The sequence below is a fragment of the Poecilia formosa genome, unplaced genomic scaffold (genome assembly GCF_000485575.1).
Source record: "Poecilia formosa unplaced genomic scaffold, Poecilia_formosa-5.1.2 Scaffold140, whole genome shotgun sequence".
In the NCBI taxonomy this organism is placed as follows: Eukaryota; Metazoa; Chordata; class Actinopteri; order Cyprinodontiformes; family Poeciliidae; genus Poecilia; species Poecilia formosa.
Window position 1 is genome coordinate 1580937 of NW_006800079.1, and position 22270 is coordinate 1603206.

At 37.5% G+C, this 22270-nt stretch overlaps 1 protein-coding gene across 1 annotated transcript in view; it reads right to left on the reverse strand.

Moving 5' to 3' along the window:
* The window catches only part of ptpn4a (protein tyrosine phosphatase non-receptor type 4a), a 35724-nt gene extending 13655 nt beyond the window's left edge, over nucleotides 1–22069 (reverse strand). The window contains exons 1-12 of the mRNA XM_007562724.2: nucleotides 21869–22069; nucleotides 20860–20902; nucleotides 20296–20374; nucleotides 18896–18940; nucleotides 18579–18631; nucleotides 13970–14090; nucleotides 13167–13254; nucleotides 11769–11857; nucleotides 4840–4903; nucleotides 3375–3547; nucleotides 1977–2045; nucleotides 390–524 (exon numbers count right to left, since the gene is read on the reverse strand). Of these exons, the coding sequence (XP_007562786.1) occupies nucleotides 390–524; nucleotides 1977–2045; nucleotides 3375–3547; nucleotides 4840–4903; nucleotides 11769–11857; nucleotides 13167–13254; nucleotides 13970–14090; nucleotides 18579–18631; nucleotides 18896–18940; nucleotides 20296–20374; nucleotides 20860–20902; nucleotides 21869–22054 (1145 nt within the window). The 5' untranslated portion in view covers nucleotides 22055–22069. The remainder of the gene's footprint in view (nucleotides 1–389; nucleotides 525–1976; nucleotides 2046–3374; nucleotides 3548–4839; nucleotides 4904–11768; nucleotides 11858–13166; nucleotides 13255–13969; nucleotides 14091–18578; nucleotides 18632–18895; nucleotides 18941–20295; nucleotides 20375–20859; nucleotides 20903–21868) is intronic.
* Nucleotides 22070–22270: the final 201 nt, after the last annotated feature.

Sequence of the window (22270 nt, forward strand, 5' to 3'; positions counted from 1 at the left end):
ATTTTCACAAATAAAAAGCAAAAAAAGAAAGTTTTCAATGTTATTCTGCTGTGGAAATCTGTTACAAAATTTATTTCATGCATAAAAATAAAATAAAATAAAAAACAAAAAAATGTATCCATTACACCAATATTTTAAAAAATCTTGTTGGCTCTAAATTTTTTAGCCAAATATTAAAATAATAATAAAATACATTAAAATTAGTTGTAATTTGACAAAACAAGAACAAATTCAAGGGGTAAACATCTGCAAACCCCTGTATACTCAAACCTAATTCATTCCTACATCTAGAACCTATGCAACAACCTGTAAGGCGGCTTAGGCATTTTATTATGCATCATCTTTATAAAAAAAAAATCACGAAGGACTAAAAATCTATTAGAACTCACTGGTTCGGCGTTCCAGGTGGCGAACGTGTGGGCAGGCTTTGGGTTTCCAGTCTCTCGTCTGATAGGCTGTTCCTGCTCACCGACTCCCAGTCGGTCCCGCCCACCAACTTCCTCGCCAATGGCTTGCTGGGAGACCTGCTCAGAAAATGTCGATTTCCAGTTACAACCAAACTAAAAACGAAACTCAGCTTGCCTCCACTTTATTCACGACAGCTAGTTTTCTTTACGTTTTCTGTACTGTGTCCTTGCTGTAGGCATGATACTGTAACTGCCACTGACGAAAGCAAAACAGGAAAAAAAAAATCAGGCACCTCACAGAATGAAGAATGAAGAGTGTTGAAGATGTTTTAACGCAAGAATAGCAGCTACTTGTGAGTGTGTGAACATGCTGGGTGGAGAACCTAACACTTTCTGTTTCAGAATCAAAACCCTGCTTTTCTAATCTGGAATTAGCCTGATCAACCACATTGGTACACATGTTAATGTCATGTTTTTATTCATAGTTCTTGTGGTTCACACATTCATTTACTGAATTGTTGTCACACATATATGTATAATCTTAGTCTGACAGGAAGAACAAAATGAAGGCCAGTTTGAGGTCTACATGCAGAAATAAGAAAATGCAACTTAAACTGATGAAAATAATTCTGGATTATTTGCGAAGTAGGACAATGACACCGAGTATATCACTAAGCATCACTAAAAAGTTGATTTAATGAAGTCATTCAATTCAAAACATGAAAGTCATATTTTATATAGAGTTACTGCCGATAGAGAGATGTAGTTCATTCTTTATTTCTCCAAAAACCCAAACCCAGTTCTGTTTCTCCAAACATTACCAATAAAAAGAGATTTTTATAACAGAAATGTTATTTTAAGACCACATTATGGTGAAGACTGCTGACTTGACAGTCACTGGTACCTTTAAAAAAAAATGGTTAAGCCACAAAAGCCTTTTGCTAAAGAAGGAGCCTGTTCACGGCATGCTGCATCTAAGCTGAGATGCATATGTAAAGGTGGCTGTCGCTAATTTATGTGGGGAATTGTATCATGACACACTTCTGAGGAGTTTGACATTTTAAGGAGTTCAATGTCCTCAAACTTCCCACAGATTTCAACACAACTGCATCTTTAAAAACTATAAAAGTAGAACAAGGCCTCACAATTTCCAGGAACTGACGAGCTAAAACATTCATCTCGGACTCAGTCTGTGCCTAAATGTGTTGATGTTGTTTGACAAGAGATGGAAAATAGTAGGAAGCAAGATTAGAGAGATGATTGGTGTATATTTAAAAAAAATAATTCTGATGAATCCCAAACGAGTATATAAGGGAAAGGTGTGCTGGTTAAAGTGTTAGCACATTAAGGCACCAGGGCGTCAAACTGATGCCCTTTTGGCTGAAACATAAACACCGATCGATTGAGTCATGTTGACTATTGAGTAGATTGATGAGCCGTTAATAAATGCAGGCTACCAGAATTTGCCCATAAAGCAAAAGTGAGTACAGTGGAGTCAAGTTGAGTCGTAACGGAAGAGGAAATTAGGCTGCTTCCATGTAACCACAAAGGACAGAAGGTTTTTACTACCTGGCAAAAACTCTGTCCTTGATCCCTTTCTCCTTTCCATACTGCACAGACTGCACTTCTGTCCTCCCACTAAAGAGAAAAACAAGGAAAACAACAGTTAATAAAGTGATTTAAGTACTTAATATGGATATTGTTCACTTTTCCCACAGTGAAATTTAAGCACTTTTCAAGCATTTTCAAGGTAACTTATGAAACTTTTGCAGTACCACAATATGGAGTTAAAAACAATAAAAAAGATCATAAAAAAGACATAATTTATTGCTGTTATCAGTAATGTGGTTTTATTGTACAGCTAAAATAAAACAACACTTAACTGTTTCAAGAAAAAAAAAAAAAACACCCCAATTTTAGTAAAGTTGTTTTAACATATAAATTATAAGCCAACTGTTATTTTAATTACATAGATTAAGTCACTGAGCCATTAGGACTAATAAATATTAATTATATTGAAACAATCCAAACAAAGCATGTGAAGGTAAACGACCTTCTTGCTCAAATTAAATGTTTAAACACAACATACAAAGAAAATTACAAAAAAAATCTCTAAAAACCTTTCTCTTACAATTTTCTGGCATTTAACAGAAAATATTTTTAGTAATTCTAACCCAAAAGTAGAAAAGAGTGATCTGATTTAACTTCAGACAGTGGAAAAAAATGAGTCTGTATCTTTTTATTTTGTGTTAAAGAAAAAAAAAATTTGCTTAGAACTGCAAATGTTTTTCCAAATTTAGGCTTTTAATCAAGTTTCAGATTGAACATTGTTACAAAACTGTGCACTTTCTATGACTTCATACACAAATCCAGGCCCTATCACACATTGAAAGCATTTTCAAGTCATTTCATTGAAAGGATTTCAAGTACCCAGTTCCTCTTAGGAACTGTTTAACAAGGTTAAGAACTATAAAAACAAACGAGAATTTAGTTTTGCAAGTCCTATCTCCTCAGTTTTAAAAATCTGTATTAAACCAAAGTCACATCATAACTGCAACACAGAAGTGATTCCAAAAATGATCTTTATAGGAAAGTGTGGAGATATCTCGAGGGCAAAAACACATTTGAGCCAAACATCAGACAAGGCTCGCTCACGTTGCATCACTGCTACTCAATAATACATCACAAGCCTCCCTTCATTTTTCACAGCCGCCTTTCATAGAAAAGGGAACTGAAAAAGGTTAGCTGTGAAATGAAACGGAGTTCGCATGGGGTGAATTTACTGTGGGGATAAAAGACACATTTCTAATGAATTCTATCTGAAGGGAGCAGAGCATCATTGTTAGTCTGTAAACTTTATGACAGGTCAAACTTTTTAAAGAAAATGGAGAACAATGTCTGGACCAAAGAGAAACGACAGGGGAAAAATTGCTCCTCTGGGAGAACATGTTGGGATGATCTTCTTACCAGTATCTGAACTTTGAGCCCAGGCTGAAGTAGTGAGCGAAGAAGTTTTTCTGTGGGGGTATGGGCCGCTCCAGCCTGAAAAAGGTGTGGTGCTCCACACAGGCTTTCCACAGGTTCTTACAGGCCCGGTAGTTGACCATGTTGAAGCCCAGCAGTGTCTCCCGAGTCTCTGCCTGCACGCAGGAAGAAACACAGCAGCTTATGGAGGGCTGAGTCAAATGAAGGGATGGACGACCGAACAAAAGCCAGATGGATGAGTGGAGCAGCAAAAAAGCCAAACAGATTCATTCATTCATTCATTCATTCATTCATTCATTCATGGATGGATGGATGGATGGATGGATGGATGGATGGATGGATGGATGGATGGATGGATGGACGGACGGACGGACGGATGGATGACGAATAGATGATGGATGCAAGATGGATGCAAGATGGATGCATGCATAAACTAACAAATAATCAAACGGATGGCCAGATGGATGTATGATGGATGATGGATGCCTAATGAATGGACGACTACTTGGTTTGGATGGATGGATAGATAATGGGACAAAGTCAGAAATTCCAAATACTTTTCATCCTCCATTTTAGTCCCCAGAAAAAACTTAAAACAAATTCTACACACTTCCAAACTGCATATTAACTTTCTTATGAAAACCATACCTCGTGAATATCTAATAAAAGTTATCTGAACAGATTTTCTTTTTAAAGTTCAGACGCTTCCAAGGCAACATCAGACTTGGACAGACAGAGAAACCAGTGGCAGAACAGTAAACATTACAACATTAGCAGTTAGCAGCACATGGCATTTCATTTTTTTCTAATCTTAACCTGTAATTTCTCCAACTCCAGATAACAGCCTGAAAGGCAACATGTGCAAAAGACTTTTAATCTTTTTCTTCAGCTGTGCTAAGGCTAGTTTTTGTTGTCCAACTCTACTCTTATATATCGTCCTTATTTGGAAGCACAAAGGCATAAAGCATTGCCCTTTATAGCTTGTCACATCACAACACTTTTAAACTGCTTTAAAAATATTTAGAGTTATTTATGTTGCTAAACTTAAGCTTTGTAAGTTTTCAGCCACCAAAAAATTATAAAAAAATGCTCTTTTAACAAAGAAATGGTTTAAAAAACAAGAAAAATAGTTGTACAGTGACAAAATGCTGAAAGAAAACAAAGAGACTCAAATGTGAAACAAAGGATTTACGCAGGGGATTAATGCATGTTCAGACAAAGTCAGCAGGGGGTTAATCTGACACCTGATTACACAAACGGATACAGACGCAGCACAGCTGAAATGCTGCACCTTTACAAAGGTAGGTTCATACAGCTGACCCAATAAAAAGCAGTGTCTGAACTCCAGCTGTTTCGTTGCTGAGGAGTGGGTGGGAAAAGTCGGTCTAGAGGTGTGTATGTGTTTGTGTGAGGGCGTGAGCATGTTTGTGTGTGTGTGTACACCCACCGCCTCTCTTCTCAGCTGGATGAAAAACTGTTTGCACTTGAAGGAGATTTTCACTATTTTCAACCTAGAAGTTGCAAAAGGGAACAATATAAAGTCAGTTGTTGCCTTTTATCACATAAATGTCACATTTTTAAACCTGGCAAAAATACCTCTGCAGCAATACAGAACTGTGTGGCAATAAATGTCTGATCTTGTTTGTACTTACCCTTTATGGAATCTAAATAGATATAGATAAAAACTTAAATGAATGGATCTACTCTTAAACATCTGACCCAAAAAATTCTAAGTTTCTGAAATCTGAACTTTGACTTCCCTGCTGCAAACACTTTTTTCTGAAAGCTTTCAACAAGATATAGAAGTGTGTTCATTTGTGAGGTCAGACACTGATGTTGGACGAGAAGGCCTGCCTCGTTGTCTTCGTTCTAACTTATTCCAAACATGCTCCATCAGGTAGGGATCAGACCTACCAAGTTATTTCACACCAAACCCCCTCATTCAGGTGATTGTGGACCATACAGTGGTGCATAGTCATGCTGAAACAACAGGAGATAAATCCCTAACCCACATGGTTGACAGTATGAAATTACCCCAAATGACTTGGTATGATGAAATACAAGAGTTTATTTTGTTAAAACCATAATTCTCTCGGCACCAGACATTACACCATCCTTTTGGCAGCTCCCAAATCCAAACTCACCCACTGAGATGTAAGACAGAGAGGCACGATTCGTCACTCCAAAGAGCATGTCTCTGTAGCTCAGAGTGTAGTGGTGGAGTAATATATGGAAATATTACTTCCCATAAATATTTCCATTATTTATGGAAATATATACTTTCCATAAATATGGAAAGTAATATAATGGAACAATACTGTTCTGGTCATCTCTAATCTGAAGCCACATGAAGCATGGAGAGTTGTGGGTACTGTTTCACCTCAGCATCCACTGACTGCCCCCAATAGAAGGAAGACCAAGGCAAGACAAGAAAAACAGTAATATAGATACCATCCGTCAAATTTTAATTAACAAGTTGATGGATTAAAATACTCCAATAAATAAAGAACCCTACCACTCTTATTGCCCTTATCTTCCTTTTTGCACCATCAATTTTCCATTCGCTCTGTTTCAGTTGGTTAACTCATGGGTGTAGTGAAAGTCTGATGGGAAATTGGTGGTGTGAAAAGGTCAGGCGATAAAGTGTTTGGTTCAAAATGACGAGTACAAGGACCGCAATAATGGGGTTGATAAGGGTGATAAGGGAGTGGGGCTTAATCTATGGTGTACGATAAGGGTTATAAGGGGGTTGATTAGGGTGATAAGGGGGTTGAATTTGCATGATTAGGGGTGGGGCTCAATATCACAACTACAATAATTTGGATAAAGAGGCCAGTAAGGGCGATAAGGGGTCGGTTTCAATCTGTGCAGTATGATAAGGGTGATAAGAGTGATAGGGGTTCAGGGTTTAATCTGTGGAGCATAATAAGGGTATTTGGGGTTTAATCTGGACTGTACAATAAGGGCAATAGGTGCTGCATTTCAATAATTTATCTGGGTAATGTCATCTTGTCAATTAAAACTTGACAGATGGTATTAGGTTTCTGAAAGGCAAAGCAAGGTTGAAAAAATAAAGTGAATAAACACCCAACTTTAAAGCCCAGTGAAAAAAGCCGGGACTTATCCAGTACTTTCTATGCTTACTTCACCAAGAAAATCCTAAAATCAATTTTATTACGCCCTCACAGTGTGTAAGAATCCCGTGACTTCCTCTGCGATCTCTCCCCATGTTCTCAGACCTCAGAGTGCCTACTTTGCAAGTGAGAAAGGTTTAAGGAAAACCTCACAGCACAGTTTTCTCAGAGATTGCGGCTGTTCCACAAAACCAAACACAGAAACAGCCAGTGAACAGAATAAAGTCTGGTTATTGTGAAACATAGTTGTAATAATAACTTCTTGCAATTTTATGCATAAGTCATGTTTTATAACAAAGACGAGAACTATTGTGTCATGTTACACAGCCATAATGTTCATATGAATTCCTGCCTTCCTCTGTAGCTGCAGGGTTAGAAGCTTATCAGAGCAGAGGAGTCTCGAAACGGTACGACGGCACGTATTTTCCAATCTCACGTAGCAGTGAGGGCATAAATTATGCTAAAATCAGAGGACCACACGCGAGGCAGCAGTAAGACGGCTGCTGATGAGCGGCAGCAGCAGAGTAACATAATCCCTTCCCAGAGTTCTGCTGCTGCTGCTTCTGCTGCTGTGACTCATCGCTCTCTGCTAAATATATTTTACACACTCACTCGCACACGCACACTTGCATTGGCAACAACAGCACACACACTTAAGCAGAGCGTGAGTCATGCCCCATCCAAGTGTGTCTCATTTGTCAGGCTGTTGCAAACAGAAACGGGAAACAGGCAAAAATCTAAATGTCTCTCTGCTGCCGTCTTGCTCCCTATTTTTACCCTCAACTTTTAAACGGAAAGGAAAGACATTTAAAAAATAAAGAAGAGACAGGACGTTAGCAGTGAGCTAATAAGAGGGTAAAGAAAGACAATGAGTTCCAGAAAGTCAGTCAGAGTAAAGCTGAGAGACAGTGACTGCTATTATGGTTCGCTGTTCCTGTCTTAAGGACACGGTGCTGAACAGCTGCTGAGGACGCCACTGCTGCTCTCTAAATTTAACTCATCTGGGGGGATAAACTCAGGAGGCCTCGGCTTTGGTTTAAACCTTTTGCATTTAAATGTCGTCGCTATGATAAAACAGAAATGCTGAAATTAGAATACAGGTGCATCGCAATTTACACTGCCATTGAATCGCTGATTTATTTTGGCAATTCAATTCAAAATGTGAAACTTATAGTGTTATAGATTCATGAATTTATTTCTGTTACGGTTATGGTTCAGTTCAGAAAAAATGGTTTTAAATATAGACTTCTTCTCTTATGGACTACACTATTTTGGAGATGGCTGCTGACTTCAGTCAATGACGCCCGCCGCATAGAAGGGGAGTCACAAAAAGTCATCGCTAATGAAGATTAGCAGCAGAAGTGAGCCAGTAGTGCAGACGAATGTCATGCAGCCAAATTTATAATTACCCATGACGGACACAAAAAACACGTGAGCTAGCTAGCTAGCAAGGGTATAGCAGCTTTAAATGTCTGAAGTCGTAGAATAGAATGAAGACGTCTGAGTGTGACTCAAACTTTTGCCTCACAAAAAAAAAAAAGATTACACATAGTGAGAGGTAAAACAATCTTTCCATGACAAAATTTAAGCCCTGTGATTAACGTATTTAAGACTAACTTAAATTTTTTAAAACTGAATTTAAGAAATATTAAATTCTTAATTTTAGATACATGAATTTAAGACTTTTTAAGGATGCACAGGCACCCTGGCAAAGTTGAGTAGAAGGAAAAAGAATGGTAGAAACAGATGCACGAGAAACACTATTAACGACAGTCTTGAGAGAATTCTGAAGAAATTTTGAAGGAGAATCGCTTTAGGTGAAGTCGGCCAAACGCAGATAAATCCAGGAAATTGGCCACAGCAGTTTCTTAGAAAAATTAAAGAAAAAACATAAGGAGAGGGAAATAACATTTCGCCATAGATAGCACCGTCAAGAGGAAGATGTGTCTGCAATTCATTTGAAACCCTGCTGTTACAACATAGGCTGATATGCTCCATACTACGCCACATTAATGCACAAATCCATGCAAAAGTAGCGCCAAACACCTATTAAGTGTGTACAGGCTGACAGTTTCATATCATAAATCATTTTTTATTTGTGTAAACCTCTGAGATGCAAAACTTGGACTATAATGATCAAATTTAACAAAATGAAATGCTTGAAACATAACATTTTCTGTGCAACAAATTATTAAGATATGACAGTTTCACCTTCTCGACTGAAACTTCTCAATGATATAATACAACTCATTCATAGACACAGGAGTTTGCATAACCTTTCAGAGTGAATAATGTTTCTCTTTTATCCTCTGCACACAGTAACATCTACTCTCTTCAAAATGCATCAGCAGATTTCCAAGTACTGATTCACCAGAGAACAAGACACAACGAGTGATAAGAGGAACTAACAGCAGAAAAGAGGTCAGTCAGAGCAAACAGATTTGATGGCTGTAATGTTTCCAGGAAGCACAGTTTAACACCAGGACACTGCTACAAATAAAAAAAAATACATACAAAGTTGGACTGAAGTGCATTATTCTGCAAAAGTTCAAGAGAGGCTTAGATATAAACATGCACTGTCAATAATCACTTTGTGAGAGATTTTGAAATACTATGCCAGCCAGTTCTCTGTAAAACTATCTCTGGACGCAGCTCAACTGAGGCTGGCAGCAGGCCGATTAGAGCAGGTTTGTAACAAGGACATCCACAGTTTCAACTTCCACTTCAGTGGAAATGACAAAGAACATAAATATCAACAAAGAACACTTGTTTCAACAGCGAAAGAGCTTCTCAGCTGTGTTTCCTGTCCACACAAATCCACTCACTTCCACCTGATAGCTGCCAGGTTTTCTGCTGGCCAAAGAGGACACACGCTTTGAAGCACTTGGCTTTGGACAAGCGGGATATTGGCCTCCGAGCGGTTGGAATTGAAATCTCTGATCATAAAACTTCTGAACAGTGTCTCTGTAACATATGTTTGCTTTCAGGTACCGAAGCTAGTTGAAAAAAAAAAGAGTTAAAACGGGGATTAGTAGCTCTTCTTCCTGATTACACACCTACCAAAAAATCTAGGATCAGTCTAATTAGTCGCTTTGCTAAACAGATGCAAGTCAAAGAAATTATCTTTTTTTTGTTGTTGTTTTGGCTTTGCTCAGCTGATTCTTATTTAACCAGCTTCAATTTCACTTTTTAAGAATATTATCTTAATTGGTAATTAAGAGTAGCCTGTTAGGATGTTTGAATAGTAGGAATACTATTTGGTTAGAATATCTACTAGCAGTCTCCTTTTGTGTCTCCTGGAGTTTAGAAATCTTTATTTCAGATTCTCTAAAGACTGCCAACATTTCCAAATCCAGCATGTTTCTTGACAGACGGGATAAATGATCGGCTCCTTCAAGATTTCAAAGGGACCTTAGGAGGGTGTGACGTGATGGGCGGTTTTTTTATGAATCCATAATAGTCAGACATGAAGAACAACATGGTAGGCAGTGAAATAAACCAGGATTTTGAGTCTAGCTCTGTGTTTAAGCCACCTGAATGAATGGATGGATGCCTCTGTAGAAAAACAGGGTTACTTTCTAAGCTCCCATGTTTTGTGCTCCTCACCTAAGAAGCAGTAAAACTATCCAAGATTGAATCTTCTCTCACACTTAGCATTTAGGCATTGCAGATAAATTCATGAGAAAAATCTAGGCTTCGAGAACATCGGTTAGAGATGAGCAAGTTGAAAAATGTACAATTTGTCACTTTATAACCTGGAGGTTATACAGAAAACCCAACAAAGAATCTTATCACAAGCAGAAGAGAAAAGAGCAATTAAGTTTATTTTTTTTAAAGAAACAGCAATTGTTTCCATACTTTGAATAGTTTATCTCTCAGTTACCACAAAGATACAAAAACTGCACCGAGAAACACCTTATCCTCTCTTTTTTGCTTATTTTCTCCTCCTCTGAGCAGACTATAAACCAGCATGTCATCACCCTCTGTGGGGTTGCAGTGAAACGCTGTGGTCCAACTGACCCAAATGTAACATGAAAGCATGTCATCTGGATCCAAACAGAAATGCATCTAAGTTGTGCACAACAACATCTGATATGAATGTTATGAATGTGCCTCATTGATGATTATAGAAGTTTAACTGGGAGAAGGCTGTGGCACTTAAAGCCGCTTAATTTAGTGAATATTTCAGTGTTGCTCGGTGGTTTTTCATTTTAAAATCTGATGCTTTCTAGATTCAAATTTCCACCTTCATTTTTGGTCATTTTTAACATCCAAATACAAATTTTACAGCAGACGCTTCCAGTAGTCAGCTTTAATTATACACCGTCTGCATTAAAGTAGTCGGTCACACCCGCTAAGTTCTGCTGACTTCAGGCGTTTCGCTCAGACCCATTGCCACAACTGTGTGAAATCATAATCACGTTCTGCTTCCAGATTTCTGATGACCCAATGAGAATGTGAAGAATGTAAAGACAACGCTTTGATAGGTCCAGTGTGGCGCACACCGAGCCTTGACCTCGACCTCAGCCAGGAGCTTTGGAATGAACAGCGAGACAGACCTTCTCATCTCTAAATGACCTCATGAAGACTCAACAGCATAAACAGGAAACATGTTGATGCTCCAAAATCCTGTGAAGAGCTCTAACACTGGAGGAAAGATATGTATCTAGATGGAAAGTTGTGGGGATTTGCACCCTGATAAAGTAACGAATATTAAACACAAAATAACTAGTGTTTCATTTTTAAGTGACTTATTTTTTCTTTAACGTCTTCAGTGTTTACTGTTTCATACAATGGAGTGCTAGGGCCAGACTAATTTTTCTTTTCTTTTTTGGAGTTACGATACTACAAGGCACCAAATCACCAGAAAAAAGTTGTTAAAATATTAAGAAAAAGTTTTTATGAGTGCAAAGCTTCAATAATTATCCAGATCTAATGTGACCAGTTTAGCCCTGTTTCAAAGTCCTGTTACTGATACTAATTTGATGCTGATGTGTTGAAAGATTTGTAAAACCCATACCAATGATTAACTTCACAAGATGCTCAACATTCCTCATTTAAAAGTTTTAGTATTTTTTGTGTTTTAGTTTTCATAAAATGACGACTTCAATCTAGAAATGTAACGACGTTGGAAGCTAAATAAATATGCTGGACATGTAAAAACATATAAATAAACTCACATCAATGTCACTGTGGCATGTAACTTCACAGGCATGTGTTCAGTTGGTGTTTGTTCACTCACCATGGGAAGTAGTTGATCCGTACCCTGTTCTTGTAAACCACAATGCCAGCGGACATCACCCCAATCAGAATCTCTGCATTGCTCTGGTCCTAAACAGAGAGGAAGAGGCAACATTTGCATGATGAAGAGAGAGAATAATAAAACCAGAGTTGAACCAGAGAAAAATACACATGTATTTTTTTATGTCAAATTTCGATTTACACTATCTATGTTCAGACTCACGGGTCAACTTTTCCAAATCATTTGAAGATGCAAATGCAGATTTATTATTTATTTTTAAAAATTTGGAAAACCATGTACAATTTGATTTTCATTTCACAATTACAGCACGACAAATGCGGAAAAAGTTCAATGGTATTCATCGACTGAACCTACACATTTACCCAGAACAGAAAACACATTAAAAAAAACTAACAAAGAGAAAGAAACCCGATGGTTTCAACTCAAAGGTAATGAAAAGGTTTGCAAACAGAACGAATGAAAGCACTCCTGATAGCTTTCAGAGCCCCAAGGGATGGCTAGCCAAAAGTGGATCCCATTAGCTCACTTGCTTTCAGCTAAGGCTTAAAAACTAAGACTAAAACCTGTATTTTTAAAATATGTTATATTTAGAGTTTTTGGAAATCAGAAGAGACGGACTCAAAACAAAGAAAGCTGCATCAGCTCTATAGAAAGGAAATCCCAGACAAATAAACCACTGATTTTGTGGTTTTACGGAAGATTATTAAGATGGGAGAAACTACATTAGCTAAACATTCTTGATACGGACGAAACTCCACATGTAGTCAGATCAGTTATCACGGATAACACAAGTGGTGCAAATGACTCCTACTAAAAATGAAATTAATCTCTGGTGTTTCTCCTACTAAATGAGGAAAGAGACTCATTTGATTCAATTTTTAAGATGGATGCTATGATCAAGTGCTCTTGTGAGCACTTGATCATATTTTTTTTATCTCAGCACTGTTCAGCTGAATCCATACAGTTTACCCAACAGCTTATCTCTTCATATTTCCACCCCATCATGACATTATGGCTGATGGTACATTGTTCTAATTTCCGTCATGTGGATTCTCTCTATAGGATGAGCAGGAAATGACAAGATGAAAGCACCATTCATCCTTAGAGTGAGGGTTGCATAACAAATCTTTAATCTTTTTTTCTATTTATCTTTCTACATCTATCCAGCGGATGTGAAAAGAACGACGGTTTCAGGATTCTGCTTTTAAGATGAGAAGGTGTCAATGTAAACAATGAAACTAATGGTTTCATTTCCAGTTGCACAGCTGCTTGCCTCTGCAACTGGTGGCAGCGTTCAAGCTACACAAATCTTATGTTTCCATAAGCATAAAGAAACACACGCAGGAAATAACAGACATGGAATTAAACCTTACTCACCCTTGCATAGTGCAGCTCCACCCCGTAGAGCTCTAGCGAGCGTGCTGTGTTCAGATAATTAAACTCCGACTGGGCAGGAGACAGACCGCTGAGAGAGGGAGGAGGGGACGGAGACAGATGGGGACGAGAGCGTGGCGGTGAGTGCAACGGGAGCGTCGATGACAGGGTGGCAGAGAGGGAGAAGGAGACAAAAGAAAAATAAATCGTCAGCCACAGATGAATTGAAGTAATTGCAAGAAAAGGGGTCAAGTAAAGGGCAGCGCAAAAGGTGTGCTGGTGTGTGAATCTGTGTATGTCGGAACAGACTGGGTAAGCTACTGTAGGTGTGGATGTCTCTAAAGATTACCAGCGGATCAAAATGTGATGCACATGAAGGGGGGAAATTATTTATGGCTGATCTGTTTATTACACACATTTTAAAATTCCAGTCAAATTTCAAGAGCATGCATGCATGCATGGATGGATGGATGGATGCATGGATGGATGGATGGATGGATGCATGGATGCATGGATGGATGGATGGATGGATGGATGCATGGATGGATGGATGGATGGATGAGCATATTTTTGCATGGATGAATGAATGGAAATATTTGTCAATACTCCAATCTTTTCTCCAGAACTGTGAAATAATAAATTAAAAAAATTTAAGACATATCAATGTAACATAGAGACTTTAATCTAATCTGGATTTGAAAATGCTTCTGTCCCACCACAGAGTCTGCTCCCACCGTCTCTCCCCGTTTACACATAATCCGGTCTGAGTGGCGGCCAGCAGCCCTGCAGCGAGCGGCTCGGCGTACCTGTGCTGCTGGTGATGTTTGGAGACCTCTTTGTGGAAGTCTTGTGGGGGGTTTGGGATGAAGCAGAATTCAGACAGGTAGCCGGAAGAATGCTCCGCTTCATTGTAGTCCCCCAACTCGGCTACAGGAAGAGAGAGGGGGAAAAAAGACCAATATGTGACTTCAATAAAACAAAACCAGAATGACTACTGACAAATGATCTTCATTTTATATGCTAGTTGGAAAATTGCTGGTTCATTTCCTCTGGAAAAACATTGCCTAATTTTAGTCTATAAGTCAAAGCAGTTTCCCTTTTCCTTTTATATGATGGCACTACTTCAATAATCAAACATGCACGAAGGGATTTCCACTCCAAATAAGTTTTTATTTTTAAAACTTTACCAATACAGTGAGTTATAAACTTGTTTCAAACCTGATCTGCTGTGGTTGAATAATGATTAGCTCCAAGATGTTACAACCACTGTACCTCATCATGTTCCACATTTTGTTATTACTGATAAGAAAACATAAATCTGATAGAAAAATCATGATTTAAGTTCCGTTTTATATTATTTTCAACTGAAAATACATCAAAACTATATATCAACTAATAAAAACCAAAACAAACTGACTGGCCGGCACCTTATTTGTTGAAAAACAACCCTTTAATCTTTGATGTCTGCTTAAAGTGAAGCAATTTCAGCCAGAGAACAGTATAACAACCATCGCTACAGTATTTTTAAAATTTTAACATCAGCACCAAACCACAGCTGAACTTTGTTACAACATCTGTGAATCTTTCTGTAATCCACTCTGTGGTGTCAGCAGTTTACACAGAAACAGTGCGCAGATAACGATGAAGTCCTTTTATACCTTCAGCCCACATTTTCTGAGAATACGGCCTGCACTATCAAAAAGTGCAGGCCGTACTGCATGTGTCATTAAAGCCACAATGCAAGTATGATTAGGGCAGTGTGATGTGACAGCATCAAATGATTAAAATGTTATACGGCTATGATCAAACGCTTTTGAACTTTCATGTGAATCTTATCTAGGGCGTAAAGGGGGTGTTCAAAACGTGGCCTGTGGGCCATTTTTCGTCCTTGAACAGTTTTTGTTTGGCCCCTGACTGCAAGTCAAAACTAGTCAAAATTTGGCCAAGAAAATAGAAAACAATTCATGACCCAGAAAATTTGGAAATCGTCTGTTTTTGTTTTAAAAAGGCAACAGTCCTGAATCTTGTTTTTTGTTTGTTTGTTTTAGATCTTTAATCATAAACAGATTTCATTAAAAATTTGTTCATTGTTTAACGGGTTAAACTAAAAAGAAGAAAAAAAAAAAAATCACAAACTAATTTTTAAATTAATGCATTTTGTGGCCTGCCACTAGTTTTGGTCCATTTTGGACTGTGGTAATCTAAGACCCACACATGTAACAAAAAGTCATTAGGAGCCATTTCTAAACAACTAGAAATTCCCCAATCGTTAGTCGAAACAATTAGACATTTCATTACTTTGTGAACTTCAGCAGTTAAAATTACACAGTTTTCTGTGTAATTTTAAAGTTACACAATTACAATTAAAGTCCCTAAAGACCTCATAATGCGGTCTAATGCATTGTCTTTCCTCTCAACAAACTAATGGGAATGCACTTCTATGTGCGTACAATGTATTTTACAACATAACAGGCATCGGCGGAAGAATTTAGACCTGCCTTTATTGTTTTGGGACTTTCTTTTTAATAAAATCATTTTATTAAAGAAACACAATTTAATTGTCTCAGACAAATAGAAGGAAACCCGACGGTTCCAACTCGAAAGCAATGAAAAGGCTTGCGGGCAACAAACGGAACGAATTAAAAGACTCCTGATAGCTTTCAGAGCCCTCAGGGTTTACTAGCCAAAAGCGGATCCCATTAGCTCACTTGCTTTCAGCTGAAGCTTAAAAACATCAATTCGTTCAAGTAGTCCCTTGACTGACCTGCAGGCCCGTAGCCTAAGCATATTGACCAACAAATCAATGGCAGCTCAGACGCTCATTGATGCGTACACACCACTAGGGCTCTGCACAGTTCGGCGCCAACATTAAAACACCTAACAGGTGAGGAGAAGAACACTGTGGACGTGACGGCATCCGCCAAAAGACTTGGATTTAAGATACGAGTTCCTTATTAGGTTTTTTTCTTGTTGTTTGAGTTGTAAAGTTTGTTGTTTTTTTTTAAATGAAAGGAGTTGGTGAAAGTTTAAGGCTACTTGCAAAGACAGGAAAAAGCTAAAAGAAAAAACAAATGCAAAAGAAGAAAAAATTAAGATAATTGAGGAATTGGCTTGTAACAAGAATCAGTTATTTTCCAGTAGCTGCTGAATACTCTCAGTCTGTTTTAATGTTTTTTTCTTTAAATGTGAGCAGATGTAAGTGGGAGTACGGATGTTACGAGTGACTTTATAGGAGTTGTTTGCATGCTGATGGATTGTATAACTCATACTGTTTCAGTTATGAATTATATTTATTGAATAGTGTCCAGCTGTTTTTATGCATTCTCTTCTTATATAAAAAAATTACCAGCTGAGTAAGGGCCTACAGCTGGAAATTAGCACCAGAGATACAACTTGATACGATGCATCTTTCCTCTGAGGTTAATGTCTACTGTACATTGTCTCTGTTTTAGATAAATAAATCATAAAATTTAAAAACAAACAGCCCATCAACAGCATTTCTGCGATTCATTCCAGTTGAGAGAGGGAGACTGCAAACTACAGTAAAGTTGTTCTTTATTCATTCGAGGTTAAAACTTATGTCTACAATTGTTAATTTTAAAACTTTTTTTGAATACATATTTTATTTTGCAAATTTTTAAAATGTAAATACAAAAATTCACCATAAAGACATTGCACATATTTCTACTTTGGCCCGACTTTATATATGAAATTAGCAAAAGAACAGAATGAATGATATATGAAAATCAACTAAAGTCGATACTTGAAGGTCTAAATGTTTAAAATCTTAAGTCAGAAATTGAAAAACAGGAATTCTGAATTTTGCACATATGAAAATAAATCAAAGTCAAATTTTGCATGCATCAGTAAGTATATGCAGAATTCAAGTACATTCTATCTGCTTCAACCACTGTTAGAATAAACCGGACAGTGAACCCAATGAAAACAGCCGTTTCAAGTTTAAGCTTGAAATAAAATACAGAAACAGGAAGGGATAAAACACAGCTAACCCGTATTTTATTCCCCTTCACCAAGATATTTACAATGTTGAGGGAAGGTGTACTTTTTTCTGCAGCTTTTCAGTCAATCATAAAACAGGAATTTAGGGCTACCAGGAGGGATTTCATATCTTTTGAGAATGCAGGCTTGAGTGTGGGATTTGGAGTCAGCAGAGCTGGCAGTCGAGCTGAATTAGCAGCATAGCAGCTGCTTCAAGCCATTTTTTTTCCTCCCCAAAGCAAACATTTATCTCCATAATCTGTGCTGGCACTGTGAAGAGTGACAGCATGGACCCAGCAACACAGTATGTGTGTGTCAGTGTAAAAGCCGTAGGGTCAGAGCCACGAAGGTCTAGGTCAAATCTCTTGTTTGACCTATATACTGAGGCTGTGCAGATTCCTGGCTAAATATGCCATAAAGGGGGGAGCAGAGGGACTGGAGGGGGGAGGAGTTACTGGTGCTGAAATGACAAATGAAACATGGCAGCAGGCAAAAGGCATCAATACAATAAGTAAGAATTTAAGAAATGTGTTGGGATTCAATAAGATTAGCTCCTAAAATCTATTGGTACAAACTAATCTCTAGTTTCACACCAACATTTCCAATAATAAGATAACAACAATGTGAACAGGCTTCTTAAAGAGATGCATTTATGTCATTTTAAACATTTGTGAGCTACTGAAAACTACTCAAAATCATTTTTTTTTGGGGGGGGGTGTGAAAAATAGTAAATATGGTAAATATGATAAACTGTGAAATCAAAGAAAAATGTTGGATTGGTCCCTGAATTTTGTCTCCATACTAGGACTAGGTTTTTCAGACACATACTGTACAGTTAAGCTCAAAATTATTCATTATTTGGATTTAGAGAAATCTATGTTTCTTCTGACTGTAAGTAATAACATTTCGGAGTGGTACAGCCAGTCTTCAATCTGACAGAGAAACTACGGAGGCAGCTAAACATTAGGGTGATGGCAAGGAGACCTTCCAACACGGAGCTCATTGCCAAAGATAAATAAATGTTAGAGAGTCAAAGTTGTAATTTATCTGTTCTGGCTGTTTATCAAAAAGCAAGAAGAAATGCACATTAAGCTGGAAATATGAAGAGATATTGAGCATCAACTCAGCAGTTAGCCAAACTACTCACCTATCAATCTGCTTCTGTACATTGATTTATTATTAAAGGTCGACTTTAGAGAAAACCAGCATCGCATGCAATGTAACCAGTGGTAATATAGAAACCCATCCCACCACATGGTTTTAAAGAAAGTCTCCATGGCTTCCAGAGCAGCAGTTGTAAAAGCACTCCAGCAACCACAGTCATTACATTTAACAGTGTGTGTAGCTAAGGAGAGCCCTAATGAATCGCCTTTTCATTGTTACATGTAATGGGTGTACCCAGGGAGCAATGCTTACACTGAACAGCATAGGATGCCAGCAGCGCAGCTGTGTTGTGAGGACAGGGCAATCTGAAAATAGAAAGAAAAATAAAACACATTAACTCAAACGCACAAAACTTCAAAGGTTTCTGCACTGGATAATATTTAAGATGTGGCTGTTTTCAGAGAACATAATATTAGGATTTGATAACTAGAATTCAAAAATGTTTAAAAAAGGAAAACTAATTAGCACGCTGTGCATGAAGCCAGAGGTTCACTCCCATAAAGCCACAGTTCATGACTCATCCCACTTTTATAATAAAACAACAGATTCCTAAAGTACGACATGCTCACCTTCCAGTTAATATATCCTGCTTGATCTGAAGGAAATATTGGTACCTTATGGGGGAAAAACATAACATAATGACAACAGATGAGCAAACTGTCCAGTTGGTTTTGAAAATTAGACATAATGGGCAGTCAATGCATTCCAGAAAGGCTGCATTTTGATTATTAACCACAATAAACTAAGGAAACATTTTTTTCTTTACCTGAGGAACTGTACGAGAACTACTCTAAAACTGTATGTAAAGCCGACAAGTGGCAAATATTTTACATTTGAACTGTCCTGAGAATTCATATCTTCTCTGGTGTCACAATGAAATGCCTTTATGTGCAATATGGAAGTGTGTGCGCTTTTCCCTCTCTGACAATTTTAGATCACAAAGGATTGCAAAAGCAGAGATTGTGGGATTATCTATTCTTTTATTTATGTGTCACAGTTCTATGCTTCTACTCAAATGCACCAGTTCCATTTTCCCCCTTCAGCTTCATAAAAATGCTAATGTTAGCTATGCATGAGCTGTTACTGATTTTATTGATGAACATAGTAAAAACTCAACAAGCACTACCATTTTCAAGTAAAATCAATACTAAAACTGTCTTTATTTTCCAAATTATTAGAGCACCAAGAGTTAAATGTAACTGTATGCTCAACTTTTTAATCACATTAGGATAGATGCTGAAGTTAACATTTAGCTGTTTTGGGTTTGCCTTCTTGGAAATCCAGTATTGTAACAGAAGATTTTAGGTTTAACATAAAGTATGTGTCTTCTATTTACTGAGCTTTTGCTTCCATTTTAATTTCATAAAAACTCCAGCAAAAGCAACACTAGCAGCAGTTTTACTAAAAAGCAAATGTGGTTCAAGCCATATATTAAACTTGTATCTGTATCACATATTTTTACAAAGTGTGACATATTTGTAGTTCTTGATGGTGTAAATATGCCTTTTTTAAAAGTCCTGTCATATTTTGTATTTGCGTGATTTATAAACATCTTCTCTGCAAAAATCGGGTTATTGCTATGTTGCATAAAAATCCATGCTTAGTTTATTATTTAGCATATACAAATAAAGAATGTACTTTTTGTTGCCTGAGAGAGTTTTCAACTTGATAAGTCTCTTCACGTGGCAAAGAGTGTGGACGCCTCTTTAATGTGGATATATTAGTTTGTATCTTAAAGTGAAGTTGTAAAGATGTGGATCTTTACATATCTAGGTGCTGCTAGAAAGCGTTTAAATCAAATACCTAAAACTCAAACGCCTAAAAGTAGCTTTACTTTGCATCCTGCTAAAATTAAAAAAAAAGAAATAAGAAAAACATGAACTCTGTCTCAAATTCCAGTTAATAATGTGGATGAAACGATGTAAAACCTGTAACATAATGACGCTGTGGTGATGACGTACGGACTTACCGTGTGTATTCTTCCTGAAGTTTACTCGGATCAGTCACAAAGAATTTGACTCTGAAGCTCAGGTTATGTGGAGACCCTCCTGAAGGAAGTCAGGAGAAACATCAAGCATTTCAATTATATCAATATCTCATGCATGTATGCCAATTATACAATTGACATTTTCTCCACATCATTTTTCATTCACAAAACTCTGCACAAAGAAAAAGCGGTGAGTCAATCAACCAAAATAAAAACAAAAGCTGAAGTACAGTTCAATCATTGCTGCAGGACGACTGCCGGCTCCACTTGAGCTACTCCTTAATTGTCCTGCATGTTACAAATTCTACTACTCATTATCAAAAAGAAAAGAGCAGAGTTGAAATGGAGTTTAATCATTGCTCCAGGCGTTTTCAGAATGGTAAATGACATCATGGACTTTTGCTGGAGGCAAAGTGTGGATTGTTAAATGTTACTGAGACTAAACTGCGGATAGGAACACGCTGAAAAGTGATCAAGTTGGAGTAGGGTGAACTTTTCTGATGGTTTGGTTAAGAGTTCAGGTGGTGTGTGGTGGATTTCACCTACTTTTTAACTGTTTCCTGATGGGCTTATTGGGATCCAGCCAGCGCTGTAAAATATTGATAAGAACAGATTTAGAGTCACTCTGCACAAAGCTGGACCACATCATTTCAATTATTCACCGGTGGCCGTCAACAGAAACACAGAAACCTGCCAAAGGCTCACACAGATAAAAACAAAACAATCAAACAATCAAGGTAGTAAAACAGGGGGAAAAAAGCAGGCTAGAGCTGAAACAATTAGTCACATTAATCATGTTGACTCATTGTTTAAATAATCTGCAACTAATTTAGTAAACAATAAATCAGTAATTGGAGTACATATATTCAAAAAAGGCCATTTGCTGAAAAACAACACAGAGCGCTAATTAAGGCAAAACTGCACAAAAATATATACATTTTGCAAATTATAGACAGGTTTTATGTGATAAACATAACAGGTGTTATGTTTATCACATAAACATAACACCTGTTACGCTCTTTCATGAAAATGAAGGAGCATTTATGAATGTTTGACAGTTGTCATAAAGTGTCATTTGATAAATAATAACACTTTTAATGCAAAGTTGCTCTAAAAGTTGCATTGAAAGTCCATTAAAAGTGCCAACTTTGCATCATTAACAAAATAATAACACTTTAATGCGAAGTTGGCACTTTTAATGGACTTTCAATGCAACTTTTAGAGCAACTTTGCATTAAAAGTGTCATTATTTACCGAATGAGATTCATAAATGCTCCTTCATGCTCATGACTAATGTCATATTTAAATAAATTAAGTGTAACCAAATAAATCAACAAATTGTTGAACAGTATCTTTTTATTTAGCTTTAGATGCATCCTGTTAGAATGTAAAACGCTTGAAATAATTGCCTTTTTACACTCAAGTATGGTAGATATTAAGTTAAGTCCGTTTTATAGAAGAATTAAAATCCCACAGATCTTTACTACGTTAATCCACAATTGATGGCACTACAATAACACACAAACACACTGTAGACTGAGAGCAGGATACTAACTGGTGTATCTGAGCCATCATCAGCCAGGTGCAGGCCAAAGTAGTCTCTCTCGGTCAGCTCCAGGTGCTTAAACACGGCGTCCAGCAGCATCTGGCCGTGATCCGACTTCTGCGGAGAAGAAAAGAAAAACAACGAATAAGCGCACTGCTCGTTGTGTTGCTTGGCAAACTGGTCTGCGAATCCCATCTTGCAGCTCCCCCCTGAAAGGTCAGGGAAGGAACAGCGAGCGAGCCGAATCCCCTTTTCCCACCACAGACATCTAAATTATTTAAAAACACCCTCGCTGCTGCAGAAACATTCCATCCATTTAAAATTTATCTGCAACTAGTCCGTGTTGAGCCTCATTTAATATGGTTCCAACCGCATTGGGGAGTTACATGTTTAAGGAATTAAGCTGATGAA